A 25,092-nucleotide genomic window follows, 5' to 3' on the forward strand; every position below is an offset into this window, starting at 1 on the left:
GTCTGTTGATGATGAGGTCATCTGGTGCGTTGCTACCCAAGATGTTTGTACTGTTGAATCTTCCATCTCTGCTGACACCCTCACAATGTCCACCAATCCTTCTATCATTGCTACTGATGAGGATGAGCCTTACTCCAGTGGAACATCTGCCTCTGTCAGTTACAACACACCTGGCTTATCAGTAGGTTCTTCTGCCAGTGTTACTGGTGACACACGTGTCTTCTCTAGTAACACCTCCAGTGTGTCCAATGGACCTACCCAGCCAAGTTTATCCAGCACATCCTACAGGTATGTGTTTTGTACATGTTTGTATCTTTTAATCTTTTGAGCTATATTGTGCAAAAGTCATGAGCCACCCCTGCTTTCTTTGTATTTTGCTGGAAAAATAGGAAAGAAGCGCAGTGATTTACTGAAGTCTACAAAATTATGTCTACAAACAGACATGGAAGCGCAGTATATTAGAGTAGAACAAAACTTGTAGAATTTTAATGAGCTTAAAATTCAAAATGTGATATGAGCTACTTTAGTCTTCAACATAGCTTGAACTCTCTTATCCAAGCTTTCTTGATGGCGATGTCTTCTTTTTATTGAATTTCTTTAAGCATGGTTCAGGAATAGTTTTCCAGGCTTTTTGTTCTGTTCTCTGTCAAGATGATCCCACACAACTTTAATAATGCTGAGGCCAATCTATGTATTGTGATAACATAATTATGTCAACATCATTTATATGTAATTTAACTAAATAATTTACAAAACATTCTGGCTTTGCAGTACATATCTTGGCCTGTTTGAGGAAGAATACCTGTCAGATGACCCCGAGCTCCAAGAAGCCATTTCAAGGTCTTTAGACTCAAGTGCAAGTGAAAGGTCAGTACAATACAAACTTTTACTTGTCATGTTGAAAGGTCAACATATTAACCATTATTTTATGTTTGTTGCGGAAAAGGAGTCACTTACTGTCTAGTTTTGGATCAGTTTGAATAAGCAAACTACAAACTGCAACCTGTGATTTCTGTTGTCATTTGAAGATTACCAAGGCTATCAGATTAATTATATTTTACTTGATATATGTTTTGGTTTATTTTTACTTTTTTGAATGGAGGTTGGTTGTCAGTGTTGGATCTTGTTGTTTTGCTTGTATTTATATAGTGTATTTATACTATTTATAAATAATAGTGTATTTATGACAAGATCAAAATTTAAACTTAACTTAAATTTAATCTTTTTTCCATTATCACAAACATTCTTGATTTGTATCTCTTTTTTGTTAAATATCAGTTACAGTCTTAAGGATGGTACATCATTATTCTGTTGGTGGGTTATTGCCATTGAGACTAGTATATTTCTTTACTGGTTTTTTTTTTTTTGTGTGTGTGTGTGTGTGTGTGTGTGTGTGTGTATGTTTCAGTGACGTCCAGAGCTTAGAGAGAATCTTGGAGCAGATTGTTACTAGAGTAAATAATGACAGCACTGTACGCTTCAACATCATAAGGCGAAATGTGTGGGATGGAGCATCCAGAGCCCTGGGCAGATCCAATTTTTCACCAGAGAAAAAAATAGATGTGAAGTTTACTGATGACTATGGAATATCTGAGGGTGCTGTTGACAATGGAGGACCTACTCGGGAGTTCTTCCGACTTTGCCTCTGTGAAGTCAAGGACAAACTTGGCATCTTTGAAGGTCCACCCAATGCTAAAGTTCTTACGTGCAATTCTAAAGGTACTTATGATTTAATTAATTGTTGCCATTTGATTTATTTTACATCAATACATTATACATCAATTGGTTTGTGATTACATGTACGAGTTTAGTATCTCATACAGTTAACTAAACACATTTTTTTGGCAATGATAAAATTTTTGTACCACCACAGAGGATTATAAAAATTAAACCTAGATTGACTGAGGGGCAGATTCTCTGCTTTAATTGAAAGGTTTGAAACAGTACTGCATATTTAGAAATTCTGGCCATTTTTATACATGCTCTCTCATTTCTCAAAAGTAATTATTCAAATGACTGATATGGTGTAATTCAACAATCAGGAGATGCACTTATGAATGGAAACACAGATGTTTTAAAACAAGGTGCAATAGTAAATAACTGGAAGGACTTTTCCAGAAAACATCTAAAAGAGCTATGCTATGCTACTATGAAGATATGGACAGATGACACCAAGATTAACCAAAATGATGGAAGGAGAAAAGTATAGTAAAGAAAAGAATAGCTCAAGTCACACATAGTGGAAGCAGTGTTATGACACGGGCATGAGTAGCTGCCATAGAACCAAGCCACTACTGTTGTCAATGATATCACTGGTGATTTGTGAGGTGTAAAGGGCAATCTGTTCAGATTCAGCCAAATGCAAATGCTAAATTGATTGGACAGTGTAAATTGATAATAACCCAAAGCATACCAAGCCAGCTCAGTTACCTGATCTGACTGTAAGGCTGTAAAGAATATTAAAGAATTTTAATCCTTGTATTAAAAATAATACATAAAATGGTGTTAGCTTTCAATCACTTGTCTAAAGCAACCATCTTTAAAGATGGTGGATAATGTATAAAATTGACTGTAATTCCTAATCAGCTGGTGCCATTTTTTAAATAAAATATCTCGAAGGAATTGCACTTCAGTATCATCTTGATTGTTTGGTTTTAAAATCCAACGTGGTGGTGCACAGCAAAATTAAGATGATTTTGTCATTATCCAAACTCTTATGGGTGCAACTGTATGGGTTAATATTTTTCAGAAATAACATTTGGTAACTTGTACTATAAAAATGCCACAGTAACAAAAATAGTGATGCAAGCTTTTGAGATGATGTTTTATTTTATTTGTTAACAGCAATGAAAGATAATGGATACTACTATGCTGGCCAGATCATGGCAATGTCAATTGCCCATGGGGGACAGAGTCCATGTTTCTTGTCTGAACTCTTGTATGAGTGTCTTCAAAAGGGTCCAGACAATGTAAAAGTCAGCAGTGAGCATATTACTGATGAGGAAACAAGGTCACAAGTGCAGTCGGTGAGCATATTTTCCTTTGGTTCTTTCAATTTCATTGTAGGTCTTTTTTTGCTTGTCCAGCATTTTTACTAACACTTTCCTAATTTTTCTTGCCCGAGTCCTACACCTTTCTAGTAAAAGATCAAACATTTTAATGGCTACAAGAAGGAAGAACTAAAAATGTGTGTGGCAGGTTATGGTTCTGTTGGTTACTGCCCAAGAAACTCCAAGTTTCAGTTTTCAGAATTTAATGATTGGACTTGTTTTCCAGCTTAATAACTTATACCTCAGCCTCCTGATGGGTTATGGGGTTTCATAGGGTTAATGTACTAATTAAACACTGAAGCTACTAGTTGTGTATGTTCTACTAAATAGTACAGTCAAATAATTCATTTTTAATTTCCTCATATTGTTTTTAGATCGTACAGGCCGAGAATGATCTACAGCTGCAAGATGCAGTTGCACAGGCAGCCAGCTTGATCAGTCTTGCTGGTCACAATGTTTGCATAACACTTCAAAACAAACAAGAAACTGCTTTGGATCTGGCTCACTGGTATGTCCTTCAACGGACCCGTGCACCTTTTGAAAGGTATGTCTAAACACATACTGTAATGGTAAAAATTAAGCCTGTCAAACTAAAGTCATTGTGTTGTGAAACAATGGTATTACCCTACTTATCTTTATTTGGTGGTACAGGTCTGTAGCGCTCCATTCTAGTACAGTTCATAACAAAACAGATATCTTTCATTCATGAAATTAAAATTCACATAAAACGTTGTATCTGTGCCAATGTAGGCATGTGTTTAAATATGTAAATAAAAATAGAATAAAATTGAGTAGCATTTGGGTTGACTGTAGGCTGACAGAAAAGTTATGCCAATGGAAAAAGAGATCAGATGTATTTGAAAGCAATTTGTCACTTTTACTCCAATTCATGACAAGTCCCTGTGTATCATATTTCAGCTCAGTTGTTCCATGTATAGGCATTCTTTATCTGTATCTAAGACAGTCTGGCCCTGTAAGGGAAAAATGTTCTTCACCCTGATACAGCAGTCCACAGGAAAGTAAAATGTAATTAGTTCAGAAATGTCTCTTAATAAAACCTCAAAACCTCTTGTTATGATACAGGTTCCAAATCCCATCAAATACAAATATAATAATAGTAATATAAAATACAATTTGATTTTGTTTTATTTTGGCTAGGTTCAGAGATGGCTTGAGGTCTCTAGGTGTCCTAGATGCTCTACAGACATACCCTCTTCAGATGAAGTGCCTTTTCGTGAAAGCTGGAATGGCTCTGAGAGCAACTGATATGGAGAATCTATTCCAGATCATTCACTCTGAACGAGGGAGTAATGCATTTCAAGACGAGTGCCGGACCCTGGCTTTCTGGCAAGACTATCTTCAGGAGGCAGAATGTGAGTTTACTATTTGGCACAATGTTTGACCATGAATCAAAATTCTCACTTTTGTGCAGCAGCATCATGAAATTACAGACATAGACGCCATAACAAAAAAGGTAGATAGATAGTACTGATGCAAGTGCTCGATTTACAAAGAACATTGTATCCAAAAGTGATTTCAGTTTGACTTCAGTGTATTAACAGGATAAATAAATAACAGGATAAATAGGAGGATAACTAAATAAATAAATTATTACCAATCCTGTATACTGAGTACAAATAATAGGCTATTTCTGCATCCACGTACGTTTAATATGTTGTGGTCTCCACTAACTTCTTTTTTTGACATTGTGGTTTCACTGTATAGCCTAAATAAGCTTCATGTGTGTCTTTCAAATTACAGCTTAATTTAAAAAAATATACGTTTCACTTTTGATTTAATCTTTTGGTAATTTAATGTATCTGTACATCAATAGTCTTAGTCAGAATCTCATTATCATTTTGTATTTTTCTATCTTATAGTTGAAAATGATGTCTCTTTGGAAGATATTCTTGTTTTCTGCACTGGATGTGACAGCATACCAGCCCTGGGTTTTTCTCCAAAGCCAAGCCTTGAGTTCGTCACTAACTGCAGATTTCCAGTGGCCAATACTTGTGAAAATATCCTTCGTATACCAGTTCATGCAGTGTACACTACTTTCAAATCAGACATGGATTTTGCAATACGGAATTCACCAGGATTTGGAAGAGCATGATGTGTTTCCTTAAGGATTGTTGACATGATGAGGATTTTTTTTTTTTTTTTTCTATTTTGCATATGCATTTTTAATTTTCTTGTTTTTTGTTAATGTTGTTAAGCCCACATCAGAGTACACCCTGGACAGCAGTAGGACTGTATAGCCTAAATAAGCTTCATGTGTGTCTTTCAAATTACAGCTTAAATACCAGTTCATGCAGTGTACATTACTTTCAAATCAGACATGGATTTGATAAGTCAAGAGAATGGATGGAATAATTTTGTTTCAGTTTATACATGTGAGGCATTTTTTGTTTTTGATTGTAGTTAATTTGTTTTCCTGCTTATATGGCATGTTTTGTCTCTGATATGACCCATAGTAACATTAGATTATTTAGTACCCCTGCAGTGAGCAAAATAATATGCCACAATCTCATTGTTATATAGAATTAAGTTTTCTCAAATGCTTCCTCTGTTCAACTATTCCACATAATGTGAATTTTCAGATGAGATGAGTTAAGCTTTATTTCAGTGTCCCATTTGAACATTTATGCTTTACACAGAACTTTGTATTAATATCATTTACTTTTTAGCTTAACTCACAGGTTTAAAAAATGTTTTTGTTAGGTTTTGGTAAAGTTTTGAAAAGTATTACAGTAACCCTACATACTAAAAGGTGGAAAGACAGTATCTCCAACACTGGCAGCAAAGTTGTCTATAAATGTGACAGACATTGGTTTGATCAAACTTGGTTATGTTACAGGTTGAAATATGAACATTATATCACACTATATGACATTACAATCTTATCAAATTATTATATGTTATCAAAATATTATAAACAATAATAATAATGATAATAATAATGATAATAAACATAACCTGGTTTGCAGGGAGTGTTTTAAGGATTTTGTTTGCATATTTTACTATACTACTTGATAACACATGCTCATTGTAGATTGTTTGTTTGTTTTTTTTCCTCTTTCATTTGTGTTTTTTTAAGACCAGCCCTATTACTGCAGAATATTATTTCCTTCCTCTGGGTACTGGAAATACACAAATAAAGTGTTCTGTCTTCCTACTTTTTATGTAATTTGTGTCTTTTTTTTTTTTAAAAAAAGAGAGTTTAAAATGTATAACATATTTTATTTAATGAATGAATCATAATTCCTGTTTATTAACAGATAAATTAGTACATCATACAATCATATGTAACATATACTGTAACATTTTGTACTGTGACAAGTATGGTTTGTCATGAAAAAAAGTGTAGTCTAAACACTTTATTTGTCTACTTTTATGATTTAAATGGCACAAGTGAATATGAAGATAAAACCAGTCTTTTTACCTTACCTTACTTTTACCTAAATAATAGTCTTGGACCTTTTTCAGTATCATGATATTTCACAATTTTTAGTGTCTGGCACTCAAATACATTTTTTAATTAACACAAACAAATTTACTAATAACTTAACTGAAGCATGCGATGCTGTCAAAAAAACTTCTATCCCATGATTTCCATCGTCACTCAAGGGGTCGATCTGCCTCAAGTCAGCCGTCAACTGCTGGTGATGGTAAGAACGATGTCTGAAGTGCACTTGACTGAGCGGTCTGTGATGCTGAGGAAGTTGCAACATTCCAACAGTCCACAGCTGCAGCGGGGAGTTATTTTCCATTGTCCTTAAGCTGTGATGGTTCCACTGATTTACAAATTCATCCACAGATCTGTTAATTCTTGGAAGATATACATGGTGAAGAGCCCTAATATGAAATGGGTCAGTGCTATCTAAAATCCCAACATTTTCCATAAAGAGGAAAAGGTCTTTAAAGTATGCTGACACAACTCTGTTTAGTTCACCCCACAATCTTTCAATTCTTTGATTATGCACACTTCGTCCAACCATAAAGCTTCTTCTGTTTGGCCCTCGATGTTCAATCATAAACCGTGCAATATCAATATTCTCACTGCCAGCATCACCCCTGACACGTTGTGGGAGGCCAAAGAGATCAACGGCGCTCTGGAAAAGTTGCATAGCAGTTGATGCTCTGTTATCTGTGCAGCATCTCATGTAGGTAATGCAGCGACTATAGCCGTCAACTCCTCCATGAAACACAAACCCCAAGGATTTAACTTATGGTTTGTGTCAATATGCCTGGAATAAGAAGAAATATATTATTATTATGACACTAGATGTACATTAAAATAAAGGTCTGTGACTTTGACATTGTACTTCTGTCATGTAACCTATTTCTGGAGATAAACAATATTTTAAACCCAGACATTATACAACATTGTTTATTAAAACACAAACAAAATATTATATTACTACAATGCAGGAAGTAATAATTAACATTAATCAAATTTAAAAAGTGAAAAAAGGCATACCACACTTGATTTGGGACAGTGACATTGTAGACCCTCCTCTGAATTGCTCTCCGTCTTCTCAAAGCTCTTCCCACTGGATCAACTATTCTTAAACGTTCTCACTCGCCACCGCTGAACTCTGATTCCTCTTCCTCTCAAACTACCACTAATGTAGGATTCTCCTGAGCCAGGGGTATGTGTAAGAATCTCAGTAATGAGATGATCAAGATCCACATTTGAAATATTATTAAAAGTTCCATAGTCCACTAAACCTAGTTGTATCCTGTGGTTGTACAGTGTTCGAACATTTACTGACAACATTTGAGATATGGCCATCCAACTAAACCCCAAGTCTCGCATGTCAGTCAGCTGAGTAGCTGGTATGTTGTACCTAAAAGAGTTAGACACAAAATAACAAATATGTTAACTTCTTTCTTATTTCTTGCATTCATTATCTTGTTTGCCATCTCTTGACTCTCTCAAGTGCCATACACATTATGAATAAATTTGTTTCCATTTTTATCACTTACCTTGGCCTTCCTCTTTGAGATGTAGAATGGTATAATGAGCCCATAACATGTGCTTCAGCTTCTGCTCGAAGTGTTAGCTCAGTTGACATCTCCATCAGTGATTGATAAATTCCCTCAAGAAGTGTGCATAATCTTCTCCCAGAAACGTTTTGTTGAATATTATTCATGAGCACTAGAAATGTTGCAATAATGAAAACGTGTTCTTCAAGGTGACGTAGTATAAATTCCAAATTATTTCTACCATTTGTAGTTTGAACAGCTGTCGCAAAACAGTTGTCAAGCTCTAAAAAGTACTGAAATAGTTCAGCTGATGCCATTTTGTAAAGGCAGAGATTTCAGAAACACCTCATCTCTAAAAATGAGGTTCATACATTCTATATATTCAAGTTTCATTCCATATATTCAAGCTTCATTCCATATATTCAAGTTTCATTCTATATATTCAGAAGATCATTCTATATATTCAAGTTTCATTCCATATATTCAGATGATCATTCTATATATTCAAGTTTCATTCTATATATTCAGAAGATCATTCTATATATTCAAGTTTCATTCTATATATTCAGACGATCATTCTATATATTCAAGTTTCATTCTATATATTCAGAAGATCATTCTATATATTCAAGTTTCATTCTATATATTCAGAAGATCATTCTATATATTCAAGTTTCATTCTATATATTCAAGCTTCATTCTATATATTCAAGCTTCATTCTATATATTCAGATGATCATTCTATATATTCAAGTTTCATTCTATATATTCAGAAGATCATTCTATATATTCAAGTTTCATTCTATATATTCAAGCTTCATTCTATATATTCAAGCTTCATTCTATATATTCAGAAGATCATTCTATATATTCAAGTTTCATTCCATATATTCAGAAGATCATTCTATATATTCAGATGATCATTCTATATATTCAAGTTTCATTCTATATATTCAAGCTTCATTCTATATATTCAGATGATCATTCTATATATTCAAGTTTCATTCTATATATTCAGAAGATCATTCTATATATTCAAGTGTCATTCTATATATTCAGAAGATCATTCTATATATTCAAGTTTCATTCTATATATTCAAGCTTCATTCTATATATTCAGATGATCATTCTATATATTCAAGCTTCATTCTATATATTCAGATGATCATTCTATATATTCAAGCTTCATTCTATATATTCAGATGATCATTCTATATATTCAAGTTTCATTCTATATATTCAGACGATCATTCTATATATTCAAGTTTCATTCTATATATTCAGAAGATCATTCTATATATTCAAGTTTCATTCTATATATTCAAGCTTCATTCTATATATTCAGATGATCATTCTATATATTCAAGCTTCATTCTATATATTCAGATGATCATTCTATATATTCAAGTTTCATTCTATATATTCAGAAGATCATTCTATATATTCAAGCTTCATTCTATATATTCAGATGATCATTCTATATATTCAAGTTTCATTCTATATATTCAGACGATCATTCTATATATTCAAGTTTCATTCTATATATTCAGAAGATCATTCTATATATTCAAGTTTCATTCTATATATTCAAGCTTCATTCTATATATTCAGATGATCATTCTATATATTCAAGCTTCATTCTATATATTCAGATGATCATTCTATATATTCAAGTTTCATTCTATATATTCAAGCTTCATTCTATATATTCAGATGATCATTCTATATATTCAAGTTTCATTCTATATATTCAGAAGATCATTCTATATATTCAAGTTTCATTCTATATATTCAAGCTTCATTCTATATATTCAGATGATCATTCTATATATTCAAGCTTCATTCTATATATTCAGATGATCATTCTATATATTCAAGTTTCATTCTATATATTCAAGCTTCATTCTATATATTCAGATGATCATTCTATATATTCAAGTTTCATTCCATATATTCAAGCTTCATTCTATATATTCAGATGATCATTCTATATATTCAAGTTTCATTCTATATATTCAGACGATCATTCTATATATTCAAGTTTCATTCTATATATTCAGAAGATCATTCTATATATTCAGACTTTGACTGTAATATATATATAATATTTTCCTAAACGGCATTCCATAATATATATATATACATACATATATATGTATATCTATGTATGTATGTATATATATATATATATATATATATATAGATATATATATATCTTTATATTGGAAGTGAACTCACTCCTCCAGTATTTGCTGAGACTGTGATAGGACTCTTATTTATACTAAAACTTAAATATTTATTGGGGAAACTGTCCCTCACAGGACATATATCTTGTTTCTCAGTACGAAACTTTTATGGGACCCCTAACTTCTGAATGTACTTCCTCCATTAAGAGCCTCGGTGTTACTTTTGACAGTGCTTTTAAATTTGATAAACAAATCAGCTCCGTAGTCAAGGGATCTTTTTATCACCTACGGATTTTAGCTAAAGTCAAGTCCTACCCGTGCAGGAACGATCTAGAAAGGGTGGTCCATGCTTTTATTACTTCACGGCTGGACTACTGTAACTCCCTTTATGCTGGTTTAGATCGTTCCTGTCTGCATCACCTCCAACTGGTGCAGAACGCTGCTGCTCGCATGCTGACCGGTTCCAAAAAGAGAGACCACATCACTCCGGTCCTCTGCTCTCTCCACTGGCTCCCAGTTGCTTTTAGGATTGATTTTAAAATTTTACTGCTGGTTTTAAGGTTCTTAACGGTACTGCACCTCCTTACCTGGCAGAGCTTCTTAGCATTTACTGCCCCAGGAGATCTTTGAGGTCAGCAGACTTGATGCTTTTAGATGTTCCCAGGTACAGATTAAAGACTAGGGGAGAGAGGGCTTTTGCTGTGGCTGCACCCAGACTGTGGAACAGTTTACCCCCTCACATCAGATTCTCCACCAGCCTAGGAACTTTTAAAACTGCTCTTAAAACTCACCTCTTTTCATTGGCTTTTAGCAAGGTTTAACCTATTGTTTTAATTTATTGTTTTATCAGTGAGGTATTTTATGTACCTGTGTTTTATAGTATTTTATATTTGTATTTTATTGTACAGCACTTTGGTCAGCCTTGGTTGTTTTTAAATGTGCTTTTTAAATAAACTTGACTTGACTTGACTTGACTAGTTAAACTCCAACTTGAGTGTGCTTCTCACTGATAAATAATAAGGTAAACATCTATGTTTTAGTGTTTTGCTATGTTATGTTTAGAGTAACTTAGTTCAATGAGATTCTCTTGTCCTACTCAGTTTTCCTTAATTTTTTGAGTTCATTTTCAGTAAATGTTTCTCTTGAAACATGAGTCTCCGGACAATGTCCCAGTTTGTTGCTTATAGGGAGTCAATTCTAACACAGCAACCAGACACAGAGAAAACACACTAAATATAAACTATTCACCCAAAACTAACCTTGGTGCTGTTCCTTCAGCTTGTCCAACTCCGTCTTTTGTAACTCCAGTTCTCTGACCTTAGCTGCCTGTGCTAAAAAACAGAAAAAAATTAAAAGTAAGACATAATTCAGTGAATTAAAGCAGTGGTTTCTTGTGCCATTACATACTACTGTACCTTCATTCTCTTTCTGTAAGTGTCTAATCTCTGCTTTCAGTTCAGCCAACAAGGCACTCATCTCTCTCAGAACAGAATTGATGTCAGGTTTACATGTTTGTTCAGGGTCAGAGGTTTGTGTTGTTTCCATTCCCCGATTTAAAAGTGGAGTAATTTTGCTGTCAGAGTTTATTTGAAGTCGAACTGTAGAGAGAGTGCAGATTAGCAGCAACAATGGAAAAAACACTGTCATGTTGGATCTCATGGAGTCTGTGCAGTTCAGTGTTTTTTCTATCTTAGCTCCAGCCTTATATAGTGTCTTTAGTGTCAGTGACTGTCTGGTCAATCATTACCATGGATGTTTCATCAGAAACATTCCCGGAGATAGCACTGTTACTTTGGACTTGTTGTATTTACACTACCCTTAAAATGTTGTAACTATAAAAAAAAAATATCCCTGTTTGTTTAATAACAATACATTTTTCTTTCATCAAATGAAAATAAATAATTTTAAATCAACTATAGATGTGATTGTGAATGGCTGTCTGTCTTTCTGTGTTGGTCCTGTGGTAGACTCGGGCTCTGTCTAGGGTGTACTCCACCTTTTGCCAAATAACAGCAGGGACAGGCTCCAACAAACCCACATTTGAAAATAGATGGATGGATTTTACTACAGACAAAACTCTTCTGCAGTGGCAAAGACTCATGGGCCTATTAACATTTAACTAAAAATCTTTCATCTAGAAATGTGATAATCAATAATTTGGGTTTAGACTTTGACTCTTGGGTGTATGTGTGTAGTGTTTTCCAGCGGTTTTGTGGTTAATAACAGTATATAGGTACGGCTACAAAAAGGGCACTGTGACTTATGACTTAGATACAGGAGTAATTAATGACTGTTATTGCTCAGGGGATTTTTGTTGTTGTTGTTGTTTTTCTTTTCTTTCATATATATATATATATATAGTATATATATATATATATATATATATATATATATATATATATATATATATATATATATATATATATATAAAGCCAGTGTTCTTCTAAAAGACTGCAATAATCCCCTACTTCTAGGTGTTTACAAGACATTGCATGGCATTGCTAAATAAAGTGCCCCCTTCATTTCTCAATACCCTTCAATCCTTCAATCAATTTAATATATATATATATATATATATATATATATATATATATATATATATATATATATATATGTTTATAAATATAAATATAGCATAAATATAGCATAGCATATCTTTGTTAATACTTCCCACAAATGTTCCTCAGGACCAAAACAACTCAAACTTAGATTTATATGTCTCTAATATTTTTTTCAACATTCTTTTGCCCATCCAAAACCTTTACTCTGATTAGCCTGTTCAATGTGTCTTTTTTTTTTTGCAACTCTGCTTAGAAGTCCAGCATAAGTTACTTCTTTACTGATGGCAATTCGACCAGCAGATTGCTGTTTTGCTAAGGCTATTTTATGAAGCTGCCATTCAGGATGTGAGGTGTATTTTCCTTGTAGCAACGACAATGATGTATTCCTTTTGCTCAGTTCTGCACAGGGCCTATTGAGTCTATTCTCACTGAATAAACGGAGGTAGAGTTGGAGAGGGTGTAAAAGAGGCTGTAACCAGAAGTTTACAAAAGCCTGAAAATACAACAGCTATGCATTTATTTGATGCATTGTGTGTTATGTTGATGATATCAGTAAATCAGTTTCAAATATCATGCTGGTCTGCGATGCCTGTATTTATTAGCAGCACCTGTAGTGTTGATGGTCACTAATGGATAGCATACTTCTTACATCTTTGTTTACCATCTTCATTTTGCCCTCTTGATGTGATCACACTCATTTATGCAAAAAAAAAAAAAGTAAAATCAAAGTCAACATTGTTGCTGTGTCAAAACAACAAATAAATTAAAAAAAACAATTAAAAAATGTGGTAGCACATTATAGTAAAGTCACACTATAAAGCATTAGTAAGGTATGTTAAAATCTCCCAGTTCTTTTAATCTTTGGGCTGAAGGAAGGACAATACTCGGTGTATAAATGCTCAATCAACAATTATTTATTTCCATATAATTCAACACTTAAGAGCATAAGAACCATCATGATGGGGAGACCTGCCTGCAGAGGGTCACAGCAAGTCTCAAAATGGTGACGGGTTACTCAGCTTCTTATAGCCCCTAGTGGCCCCCACCTAGTCATAAAAAGCCTAAACATTCACATGTTTTCTCTCTTACGGCGCCTAAGTTATGACCTCGGCTCCCTGTCTTTCTGCTCTCTGTAAAGGTGGGGGTATGGAATGTGGTCGTCTCTTCTATTATCGGCACAAGGTCTTCTGCACACAACATTCTCTTCATGATTCAGCAGTATGAAATGTCAAGAAACAGTGTAACACATTCAACAGTGTCGAGTAATACAGGTCAATCAAATAGATCTAATGATTTTCACACTCTTTTAAGTCAGAAGTATAATGCAAACTAAAACTACATACTGATCACACACTCTATATTAAGGGGTATAATATGATCTACAGCAGTATCATAATTCAACTACTTTGATTACAGATATAAGGTAACATATGATAACAGAATAATCTCACAGGTATTAGCAAGTGCTTAATTCAGCATTTAAATATCATAAGTCCTCCTTAGCATGTCATTTAAAAACAGATATGTTTCTCCATCTGTTGCACCATGTACAGCTATCCCTGCTACTGCATCACTGCTAATAATAATCATAGTCATAAAATAGCATATGTGTATTTCTAAATGTCAGAGGAGTAATGCTATAATGCTATATAAACACTATAAAAATGATGAATTAAGACTCGGGATTATGGGTCCATTGCTCATGACCGTAAACATTTTCTTGGAAGAGTCAAAATGGTAAGAAATTCTTTGAGACAAACAGCCGGGACAGAGAGCAGCACAGATTATGTTGGAGGCAAATGAACATTCAAAACACAAGTACACAGGTCATCAACATCATGCTCAGAACACTAAGCAAATACTGCTGCTGTGCCACACTGGAACTGATAAATACAGGGCTACCATTTGCAGTTTCAATACCAACACTGATACTTTCAACCTATAGAGGCAGCTTATTGAGGGGTGTTTACTATTACTCCATTTGCTGTTTGTAATCTGCACTGGTACAGTGCTGGCTCAAAACTACCTAAAGCTTCCACTAGAAAGCAATGTTGCTTTAATTTTAAGACTTGCTCCCAACTTAAGTAAAAGTCCACAAAGAAGATGGTAATATTTCATTAATATATACTTTATTATGGTTATGATTCATACAATTATTATCCAAATGACATCAAAACTGGATTGATTTAAAGATTTAAAGGCAAATTGGGAATTGTCTTCACATAAAAAGTTTCTACAAAGCAAACGAAAAATAATTTCCCCACTTTTCTTAGAAATTTCTGCACCTAATTAAATCTGGCACAGGATTTATATTATTCGGTGCTTTGGTGCATTGTGTGTGTGTGTGTTAAAATTAAAATTTCAGTAGTGATTTTATGAATAAAAAATACTAAAACATGTTTTATTAAATAAAACTCCACACAATGTAAGAGAACTTGATAGTATTTACTTAAATGTGCATTTTATTATGATTGTTGCAAAACATGCCTACAGTGTTTATACACAGGAGAAAGAAATAGATTGTTTCATGGATTTGTAACTAAATTGGGAATTCTCCTTAACACACAGAGCACTTAACCAATAAGTTTTCTGCTGAACAAAACAAACAAAAAATAACATCCATTCCCATGATTTTTTTTTTTTTACGAATTTCCGCACTTAATTAAATCTGGAACAGGACTTTCATCTCTCAGTGCTGTGGTGCATTTTGATGCAAGTAAAGATATGCAAATGAAAAACATTCTTTGATTGTTGCAAAAATTATTTTTCTTTTGCATTTATGTCATGTTTATACAAATATCAGTACAGAGAACATCTTCAAAGCAGAAGGTGCTATGGTGATTTTCACTGCCAAAAATCCTTGTTAACCAACTGATACAAAAAAACTCCTAAGCCTGGTGGAAAAACTTCTGAGAAGAGTTGAAGCTGTTATAGGTGAACGTGGAGGGCTGACATTATATTACACCCTTTATATTGACAATAGGATACTATTGTCTCACTCAAGGCGAGGGAGACAATAGTGTTTGCTCACTCAAGGCGAGCACATTCTTTGGCAGTATAATGTACATCAACATTAGAGCACGCAGAGATAAAAGCTGATACATGAAAAAATAAGCTTAATTTCTGGGCATTTCTCATTAGTCTCATTTCTTTTTTTTATTACTCTCCACTTTGTTGGAAAAGTTAAATATCACTGCCAAAGAAACAGGTAGGCAAAGACTGAGGCTGCAAGCCTTCCTGGCACAATGAGAGCATTCAGTTAGTGAGAGATGTGGGTTACCCCTGGATTATAAGTGATCCATTAACTCATTCCTGCTTGCCAAAATGTTGACATCTGTTCATCTCAGGCCAAAATGTAATAACCGATAATTTCCCCGGTGAAAAAACATTAGATTTTTGTTCAGTAAACACAGTAATGATGCTTTATTAAATGGTTCCCAGTAGTGCACTACCACTGCTTAAATGGTTTGTAATCTGGACTGATACAGTGCTGACTAAGAACTAACTAAAGCTTCAACTAGAGAGCAATGCTGCTTAAATTTTAAGCCCATATGAACTGAGATATTATCTCTCTTTCTGTCTCTGTCTCTCTCTTTATCTCTCTCTCAAGTTACGTAAAAGTCCACACAATGTAACAGAACATGCCAAGATTTAATTTAATATATATTTTATTATGATAATGATTGCTGTACAGCTTACTCGATAAACAGAACACAAAGGTTGATTCTTTCATAGATATAAAGATATAAAGGTAAATTGGAAATTGTCTTCTTCACATAAAACATTTCTACAAAACAAACCAAAAAAATAAAATAATTATATTATGTACAGTTGTCTTAGAAAATTCTACACTTAATTAAATCTGACACGGGACTAACAGTCAGGTGCTGTGGTGCTTTTTTAATGCAAGACATGCAAATGAAAAACATCTTTGATTTTATTTCTTGTTGCAGATGTTATTTTTGTTTAGCATTTTTGTCAGTCAGGTTCATACAAATATCAGTACAGAGAACACCTTCATACTGCTGTGGAGTCTGCACGAGCAAACTAACAACTGTTTTCTGCTCACATGGTAAAAAGCAGATGGCCACTAAAGGTGCTATGGTGATTTTCATTGTCAAAAATCCTTGAGTTAACCCACTGACGCAAAAACACAACATCTCCAACCTCTAATAACAATGTGGCACCATTAGCAGAACTTCCAAAATGGGAATTCTGGTGTTCATAGGCAATAAAAATATGCTCGCCATTCTTGATCAACACTGCTCCAGTAGGATGAGCACCATGACCATGTGCACCAATGTAGAACTCAAAGTGGTAAGCTCCTCTCACTGGTGCAATGAAAAATCCTGTGTGATGTTAAAATCAAATAGAGAATTGTCACCCACAATCATCTCAACTTTGTCATAAAGTCAGATTTTTCTTTTTTTCATAGATGCATACCTGTATGTGGATTATATGCATTTCCAATATTTGAGACGACACGTCTGAAGACCAGAGGTGTGTGTGTGTTAAACGGTCCAACAGTTCCTGACCCCGCAGCTAGCAGAGAGGCTGAGAAAGCCACTTGTTTCACTGAGACAGAGGACAAAAGCACGTTAAAATGAGTGATGTTACATTGACTGTTGCAATAATGAGCTTGTTTCTAAATTCACAAACCTTCTCTCTCTCTCTTTAGAGTCTCCACCTGGTTTTCTGTGGTATTTGTCTTAGCTTTAATGGAGATCAGTTCTTGTGACTGTGCTGTAATCAGAGTAATTTGTTAAAAGAAAAAAACGAGCAAAAACCGACTTCTGTTGTAAATATTTATTAATTTGGCTTCAGTTACTGAAAACATATATTTAAATATATCATATTTCATGATGTCATCATTTTTCACTGCTGAGTATATATACCTTGATATTGTTCCTTCAGCTTGTCCAGCTCAGTCTTTTGCAACTCCAGTTCTCTCATCTTAGCCGCTTGTGCTAAATAAATAAATAAATAATTAAAAATAGCATGACATAATATTTGCAGACACCATGCCAGTGGTTTAATTAAATGGATTCTCAGGCCACACATTATACTGTACCTTCATTGTCTTCTCGCAAGTATCTGACTTCAACCTTCAGTGCACCCAACAAGGCACTCATCTCTCTCAGCACAGAATTGACGTCAGTAACACAGTTGTGTTGTTGATCAGAAGCATTTGCTTGTCCTCTCTCCTGGGATCCAGTTTCCGTTAACTGTGGAATAATTTCATTGTCAGACTCTGTTTCGAGCCTGACTGTTGACAGGAAGGTCAGCAGCAACAATGGAAAAAGCATTGTCATCTTAGATCTCATAGTGTCCAGTTTACTGTTGTTTCTGTCTTAGGTCCAGCCTTATATAGCGTCTTGATGTCAGGAATTTTGGGTCAATCATTGGCAGAATTATTTTATTATAAACACGTGCAGAAGATAACACTTGGTACTTCTGACCTACTATGGCCTTGAGCTACCCCTCACTTCCTTTTAGTTGTCTTCCAATGAGACAGACTTTCTTGTTATTTTTTAAATAGTCTTGAGCAATAGTTCTCCAGGTTTTCTGGAAGCCTTTCAAAGTTGTTCTTTGGACATAGGCTGCTTTTTCACTCACTTAGAAGGAGCCTGTCGCAAAAACACATAATTGGTTCAGAATTCTTTAGTTGAATCTATGAAATAGACCAAAGATAACATAGTTTGATGGACAATGAATAGTATTTGTGCACCAACAAGATGACTTCCAAAAATTTGAAGAAACTCGGCAATTGGAGGACAAAAGAAGAAGTGGCTGGCCCAAAAAACTATTTACAGCAGACCAACAGTTTGCATTGCTGTTAATAAAGGTGTATCTTTTCCATTGAAGCACACATTGTGATGAAAATCAAGTAGATCTAATCCACTGGTTTAACTAAATCAACTTGCAGCCACTGTTAATCTATTTGAAATATATCCTTGACTAACATTTCTGGCAGAAAATTGCTTATTAAGTACGATGACATTGAGAAACAGCATCAGTACTAACTGAAAGTTTAAGAGATCAAAAGATTATTCTAATCATAAAGGCACGTCTCAGTGTGAAATATGGCTGACTGAAGGCTTCAAAGGGGAAATTACAAAACACAAATGTATTTGACAACATCAAATACATTTTGTAAACTCATAAAACTGATAAGACAGCACTTATCAGAAACATATCATTTATGGCATATAAACAGATAACAGATCCATTAGTCCAACAGTACAGAATTACAATTTGGTGTTTAGTTGAGTCAACTTTTCTAATTGTTCATTTCTAATTTAAAAAAAAGTACTGAAATCAAAACAGCTATGCTTTGGTGTATTTGTATATGTAAATGATAGCACTAAGCAACCTTCCACAAAAGGTTGCAGTCATAGACAAAACATGGTCTCCCTCAAGTTCAGATGAGTATTAAAGACCATTTTCTGTTCTTCCTCAATAAACTGATAAACCAAGCATGAGAACAAAGTCTGGATTATAAAGCACAAGGAGACAAACAAAAACACCCACTTGAAGGCTACAGCATCCACGTGTGATCTTCGCCCCCCCATGTACATCAACAACTCTCTGAAAAACAAGTCAAAGTCAAACTGAGATTTAAAAAGTTATTGTTTTACAAATGTGTTGACCTTTCCAGTTAAGCTAGAGAGGATGGACTGTGCCGACTGAGCCTGTGATGGCATAAAACTGTTACAACAGAAAACTCAACTTTAAAAGCAAAAAAACCTAAAACAAAACAAGAAATAGTTCAAGATTAATATTCTCTGACATTTTGGTTAAAAACGACAAAAAAACAAACAAACAAACAAACAAAAACTCTAATGAGTACAAATCATCAATATCATCATTACTAGTCTGCAACCTGCGCTAAGACTAATGTACACCCAAGCATCAGGTAAAGCAGGGAGACAAGTTTATTTTAACACTGTAATATAGGTACAAAGCATTATCATTTGACTTCTGAAAAGTCACTTTATAAAGCAAAATGCTGGTTTATTAGATAATTTTCATTTCTGGGCAAACTGCCTCTTAAACAGTACACTCTTTGTAAACCTGTATTTTCAGCTCACAGTTCCCCAGAGTTTCCACTAGAGGGAACTGTTATAGTTAATTTCAATATTAAATAATTGTGAGCGTTAATTTATCGTCCTGAAAACCGGGGGGTCTTTCAGTTTTACTGTTTTTGTCCATTACAGAAGACATAATAAACAGGTTGGGTCTCAGGACCACACCTCGTTCGTCATTTCTTATTAAGGTGATTCGTTTGTTTTCAATGATATTTAATGCCTAATATTTGAAATACGGGTGGCATTTGGCATATAACAACCAAGAAAATTTCCAAAAATGAACATGAAAGAGTAAATATCAAAAAATGTCCAAGATTACTTAATTAATTAATTAATTAATTAATACTTCCTTGATTAAATATTCAGCTTAATGCTTGATTAAATACTGCTGTCGCACTGCTTTTTCAATAAACTTTTATATAAAGGAAGTTTACTATTCTTGATACAGCTTATAAATGTAAATATTATTACAGCAAAACTCTTAATATTGATGGATCAGTTATGAAACTTCTTTTGATCAGGATACAGTACAAATGATTTAGACTGAACAATGTCATATACGCACACACACCTTATACATCAAGTTAATTTTTGCACAGTGCTCAGTCTTTTGCACAACCCACTGTCATTGTAGCAGTTTTGTATTGCACTGTGTTGTGTCTTTATAGTTCTGTTCTGACTGGTGTTTCACAGTTTTGTTTTGGGTTTTTTTTTTTTTTTTTTTTTTTTTGCAATGTTTGTGCACTTGCACTTTATGTAGTCCTGTGTTGACTGTCCGTTATATATAGCACCATAGTCTTTTACTGTGTACTATATCACTGCACATGGTTGAAATGACAATACAGGCACTTTACTTGACCTAAAAGAAAAAGTTTTTTTTCCTTGCCATTCCCAGACTTACCTGGTCAGGAAATTATGAACCAAAGGAATCTTATTACAATATTATTGTAGTATAACTATCGGGTTGCTGTGGCTTTAACTTTGAAATAAAACGTACAAGAACAGCATCTTCACGAATACTATAGCAAGTGGCAGTACAATTATTTAATAATTACATGATAATAAGGTCAATAGAATTATGCGATAAAAACTAGAACATTACTTTAGATCATTTACGTATCATGCAAGTGAAAATGATGAAAAATGGAACCAGCCAATCCAAACACCTGCTTTAAAAAAATAAATTATTTACTGGTAATTAGCTGGGTCAAAAACACCGTGTCCCTTTAACAGGAAGGAAATTAAACGGGGGAAGTGAAGCAATAGGGAACTACTTCCTCGTTACCCCCACAATCACAACATTATTTGTGCGCAATGGGTAAATCTGCATCGTCGGGAGGAGATTTTTAGATCTAACAGTCGGTGCACATCGTTGGGAAGCTCCGGGAAACGCGTACGTTTCATTATGCTTCAGCTCAACGACGCAATGGAGCCGGAGAGTCCGGGCGCTGCGGTTCTCCACCCTGCAGAAACCGAGGAGGGGGTCGAGGTTGCCTTCACGCCGCCCGAGGCCGGACGAAGCTTTGGACACGCTGCCTCCGTGGCCTGCTGTCCCCCGTTACAAACGCTGACGCCTTTTCATGTGCATAACCCCACCATCCAAGCGAAAGTGAAGGACTACTTCGTGTTCAGAGTAAGTTGCTCCATCCATTCCAGCTTGCGGTGATAAGCCCGTTTGTTTTTATATGATCCACTCGCACTTATCGCACGCTGCTTAGGTACCTTTAAGTAAACACGACCACCCCCAGCCGTAGGCGTCAGTGCAGGGCAGCATGTTGTGACAATCACAGTAACAGATCACAGGGAGGATGAGGCTCAGATGATTTACGGTTGTGTGATGCTGATCTCAGCCAGGTACCATTGAGCAGGCGGTGAGCGACATCAGGACTGTGGCACTGCCGTCCGAGGATGGAGAGGTGCTTAGTGTCTGGCTGCTGGCTGAGTAAGTATCCCGTCATCATGTTTATTATCAGGCAGGAGGCATAAAAATGAACACTTGTGTGAACTACTGTTTTCTACAGAATTGATCACTGGAATAACGAAAAGGAGAGACTTGTGCTGATAACTGATAGGTGAGTCAGAATCATACCTCATCTTTAAGTGACTAATATTTAATGAGATATCAGGTAGCCAATAACATTGTCTTGACATTCTGTGCAGGTCCCTGTTGGTGTGCAAGTATGACTTCATTAACCTGCTGTGTCAACAAGTAACCAGGATCTCTCTCAATGCTGTGGACACGATCTCAGTGGGCGAGTTTGAGTTTCCACCCAAATCCCTCAACAAGTATGTCAGAATTTCAGCTTGTCAACAGCCAATTAGTATTTACCCAGTTCCATTAGTAAATAAATGTGTAAACATTACAACATCAACCTTTAATATTAGCAAAACAGAAAGATGTGTCTTTTAATTGTTTAAATAGTAATAAATACATACAAAAAAAATGTTTCCAAACTCCACACGGAAGTAAAATGTAAAAACTTACAAAATGTCTTTTGTTGTGGTCCATCTCTGTGGTTGTGCTGCATGAATGTCATCGACTGTCTGATATTCTAATTTTATTAAAACTGTTGTATTGTCAAACAGAAGAGAAGGCTATGGGATTCGTGTCCAATGGGACAAACGTCCCCGGGCTTCCTTCTTTAACCGCTGGAACCCCTGGTCCACAGAGATGCCCTACGCCACGTTCACAGAGCACCCCATGGCCCATGCTGATGAGAAGGTGGCCTCTCTCTGCCAGGTACACTTACTTTAACTAAATGAGGTCAAACATGCATTTTTATTATTTCCGGTAATAGGCTACTTGATGTTACGAAAACTAAGCGAATAAAGCTAAAAACTGTAAGGTCCTTTCTGTGTTGTGAAACAATGGTGACGGCTGGTGAATGGTTGTTTCAAACAACAAACAGTCACAGTTCAACTGGAGACAATAGACTGATTGCTTGCCTTAAAGATATAATTCAGCCCTCGAGATAAAGACAGTTATTCATACTTTTCAACTTGGTATATCAATAGATATTTTTAAAGCCATTTGTTTATATCTTACTGGCAAGACAACAGCTGTGCCTTGGGCAATTTCTCATCCAGGCATTGCTACATGCAGTGAATGAAGCTCATTCTACTGCAAAATCTCAAATGTATTCTTTATTCCAGAGCAACCTCAGATACTTAACTCCAGACAGCAACTCCTATTTTAATAAATATATAAATTGTGCACTTTTGAAGTGGCTGTTTATTAGGTTCATATTTTTTCCTTCTACTTCCCAAGTTGGACAACTTCAAAACCCAGCTCGTGCAGGCAGTGAAGAGAGCCCATAAGGAGCACCCCATCCCAGGTCGAGCTAACGGTGTGCTGATCCTGGAAAGACCCCTGCTTATTGAAACATATCTAGGCATAATGTCCTTCATCAACAATGAGGCTAAGCTGGGCTACTCCATGACACGTGGCAAGATTGGCTTCTAAATTCAGTCGTTTCTCCAAACTACAACAGTTCAACTCATGTGTCTGTGTTAAACTACACTGTCTGAGGGAAGCTGCAGTGTAATGTGTAACATGTCTGTGCGTGTATGCAGAATCCAAGAGATGCCCACACACCTTCCTGAGTCGGTGTAATGGTCAGCCAACTGTACGTAAATGATGCACAGCACTGTACCAACTGTCTACTCATTCATTTTTTTGTGCCCCTAGTCCCCCCTTTCTGTCAGAGTTCCACACAAGTGTGCCCCACACACACACACACACACACACACACGACCTTCAGGAGTGTGTGGCCAGGCTATAAGAGTTGGGAGATAAAAGGCACAGCATGTACTTTACATTGAGCTTCTTGAAGTCTCACGTTTCTGGTTTAACCACTAAATGACAGACTGTCAAAATGAATGTGATATTTAGAACAGTGAAACCGTATCAGCGGCCAAGATGAGTTCCACGTTTGCTACATGATATGGTTTGTGTTTGCATTATTTGGACCACAGAGCCATAGAGTAGCTTCTTGGAATGGAAAAGCAGCTGATGAACTGAGTTGGCTCGTCGTGTCACATAATTACTCAAATAAATTTATGTAGAGATATGGAAGGAAACTAGATAGGAGAGCATAGCATCTGCAAGGCTGTGCACTGGGCTCAGCTTTGGTACTGATTTGCAGAATGCATGGGCTTGTTCAGTAGTAATGATGAATTACATATCAAAACCCTCTCTCTTGTATTTAACCCGTGTTTTATTTTCAGTGCTTATATTTACCTAAATGATGTCTTTGCTTAGAGCAGGGAGCTACCGTTTGCAGAGCTGTATTAGCTACAATAACAAAAATGTTCTTTTTATGTCAGAAATAATATGTGCAATGTGAACATGTAAATCTTTGTTTGTTTTGTGAGTTGCCATTATGGTGCTGCAATTTGCATTTGTTTTAGACATACATTTGCACTCAGCTGCATTAAACTGTGCAGAGGGCGGGTTGGGTTACAAAGTGGCACACATGCAGATAAAGCTTTGCATAAGTACATTAACTTCCTAGAATGTGTGCGTTGTGGATATTATTGTCCAGCCAAAGGTTACAGACCATACTTCCATGCATCGCCAATACCGACAGAAAACATCTCAAAATGCCTTTTTTTCTGGTCTTATTTGTGCATGTTCCCTGCATGTTCAGTCTGCATGACAGGTGTTTTTTTTTTTTTTAAAGAAATATCCCAAGTGAATCTGTAAATACTGATTGTTTTGTTCATATACATTTTTTTCAATGCATTTGACTTAAATGATCTAAGAATATGGCTATACTATTAACAGTTCTCAACTATTTTATTTAGGGATATTAACTCATTACTACAAATACGTGAAGGTTTTGTTTTTGTTTTAGATATCTGTAGCACAGTAGCCACTATGGAAAATTAAAAATGCCTCCATTTTTAATATCAGGGCTGAGGCTTGGGGTGGATATAGAACTGCATTACGATTACGTTTGTACTGTCAAGGACTGAAACTACATGATTGAAGTTACAGTTCAAGTGGCTTTAGAGCAAGATGATGCCTTGAAGACAAGAAATACTGTCCTGATATATTTAGTACTGCCTGTTGCTGTTTGGATTTCTTACTGACATTTCAGTCTGGTCATAGCGGGTAAAGCCTTTTACAAGTAATGATGCAGTATTTGCAGGTTAAAGATAATGCAACTTGTTTCATGAAGAACTGCTTTAAAATTACCAACTAAAGAAAACTGTC

At 35.3% G+C, this 25,092-nt stretch overlaps 4 protein-coding genes across 5 annotated transcripts; 2 read left to right on the forward strand and 2 right to left on the reverse strand.

Annotated features, from left to right (window-relative positions):
- The first annotated feature begins 85 nt into the window (after nucleotides 1-85).
- On the forward strand, nucleotides 86-5,375 carry LOC120435223 (G2/M phase-specific E3 ubiquitin-protein ligase-like). The gene is made up of 7 exons (XM_039604335.1): nucleotides 86-288; nucleotides 772-867; nucleotides 1,409-1,719; nucleotides 2,845-3,026; nucleotides 3,425-3,594; nucleotides 4,209-4,423; nucleotides 4,931-5,375. The coding sequence occupies exons 1-7, from the start codon at nucleotides 86-88 to the stop codon at nucleotides 5,161-5,163; spliced, it is 1,410 nt and encodes a 469-aa protein (XP_039460269.1). The 3' UTR covers nucleotides 5,164-5,375.
- A 2,233-nt stretch (nucleotides 5,376-7,608) lies between these two features.
- LOC120435224 lies at nucleotides 7,609-11,882 on the reverse strand. The gene is made up of 4 exons (XM_039604337.1): nucleotides 11,641-11,882; nucleotides 11,485-11,556; nucleotides 8,040-8,211; nucleotides 7,609-7,900 (listed from the first exon to the last, which is right to left on the reverse strand). Exons 1-4 carry the CDS (start codon nucleotides 11,870-11,872, stop codon nucleotides 7,609-7,611), a joined length of 768 nt encoding a protein of 255 aa, XP_039460271.1. The 5' UTR covers nucleotides 11,873-11,882.
- Nucleotides 11,883-16,450: 4,568 nt separating this feature from the next.
- On the reverse strand, nucleotides 16,451-19,463 carry LOC116318986 (complement C1q-like protein 2). Of its 2 annotated transcripts, XM_039604798.1 has the most exons (6): nucleotides 19,318-19,463; nucleotides 17,858-18,011; nucleotides 17,682-17,753; nucleotides 17,446-17,529; nucleotides 17,230-17,361; nucleotides 16,451-17,135 (listed from the first exon to the last, which is right to left on the reverse strand). In XM_039604798.1, exons 2-6 carry the CDS (start codon nucleotides 17,916-17,918, stop codon nucleotides 16,852-16,854), a joined length of 633 nt encoding a protein of 210 aa, XP_039460732.1. In that variant the 5' UTR covers nucleotides 17,919-18,011; nucleotides 19,318-19,463; the 3' UTR covers nucleotides 16,451-16,851. The 2 variants fall into 2 exon arrangements, with proteins under 2 accessions (XP_039460732.1, XP_031594044.2); XM_031738184.2 differs by lacking the exon at nucleotides 19,318-19,463 and having other exon boundaries at nucleotides 17,858-18,259.
- Nucleotides 19,464-21,077: 1,614 nt separating this feature from the next.
- Nucleotides 21,078-25,082, forward strand: LOC116319011 (tumor protein p63 regulated 1-like). The gene is made up of 6 exons (XM_031738221.2): nucleotides 21,078-21,507; nucleotides 21,725-21,816; nucleotides 21,896-21,946; nucleotides 22,035-22,160; nucleotides 22,461-22,614; nucleotides 23,143-25,082. Exons 1-6 carry the CDS (start codon nucleotides 21,280-21,282, stop codon nucleotides 23,335-23,337), a joined length of 846 nt encoding a protein of 281 aa, XP_031594081.2. The 5' UTR covers nucleotides 21,078-21,279; the 3' UTR covers nucleotides 23,338-25,082.
- The last annotated feature ends 10 nt before the right edge of the window (nucleotides 25,083-25,092 follow it).

The sequence above is a fragment of the Oreochromis aureus genome, linkage group 20, assembly GCF_013358895.1.
Source record: "Oreochromis aureus strain Israel breed Guangdong linkage group 20, ZZ_aureus, whole genome shotgun sequence".
Classification (NCBI taxonomy): Eukaryota; Metazoa; Chordata; class Actinopteri; order Cichliformes; family Cichlidae; genus Oreochromis; species Oreochromis aureus.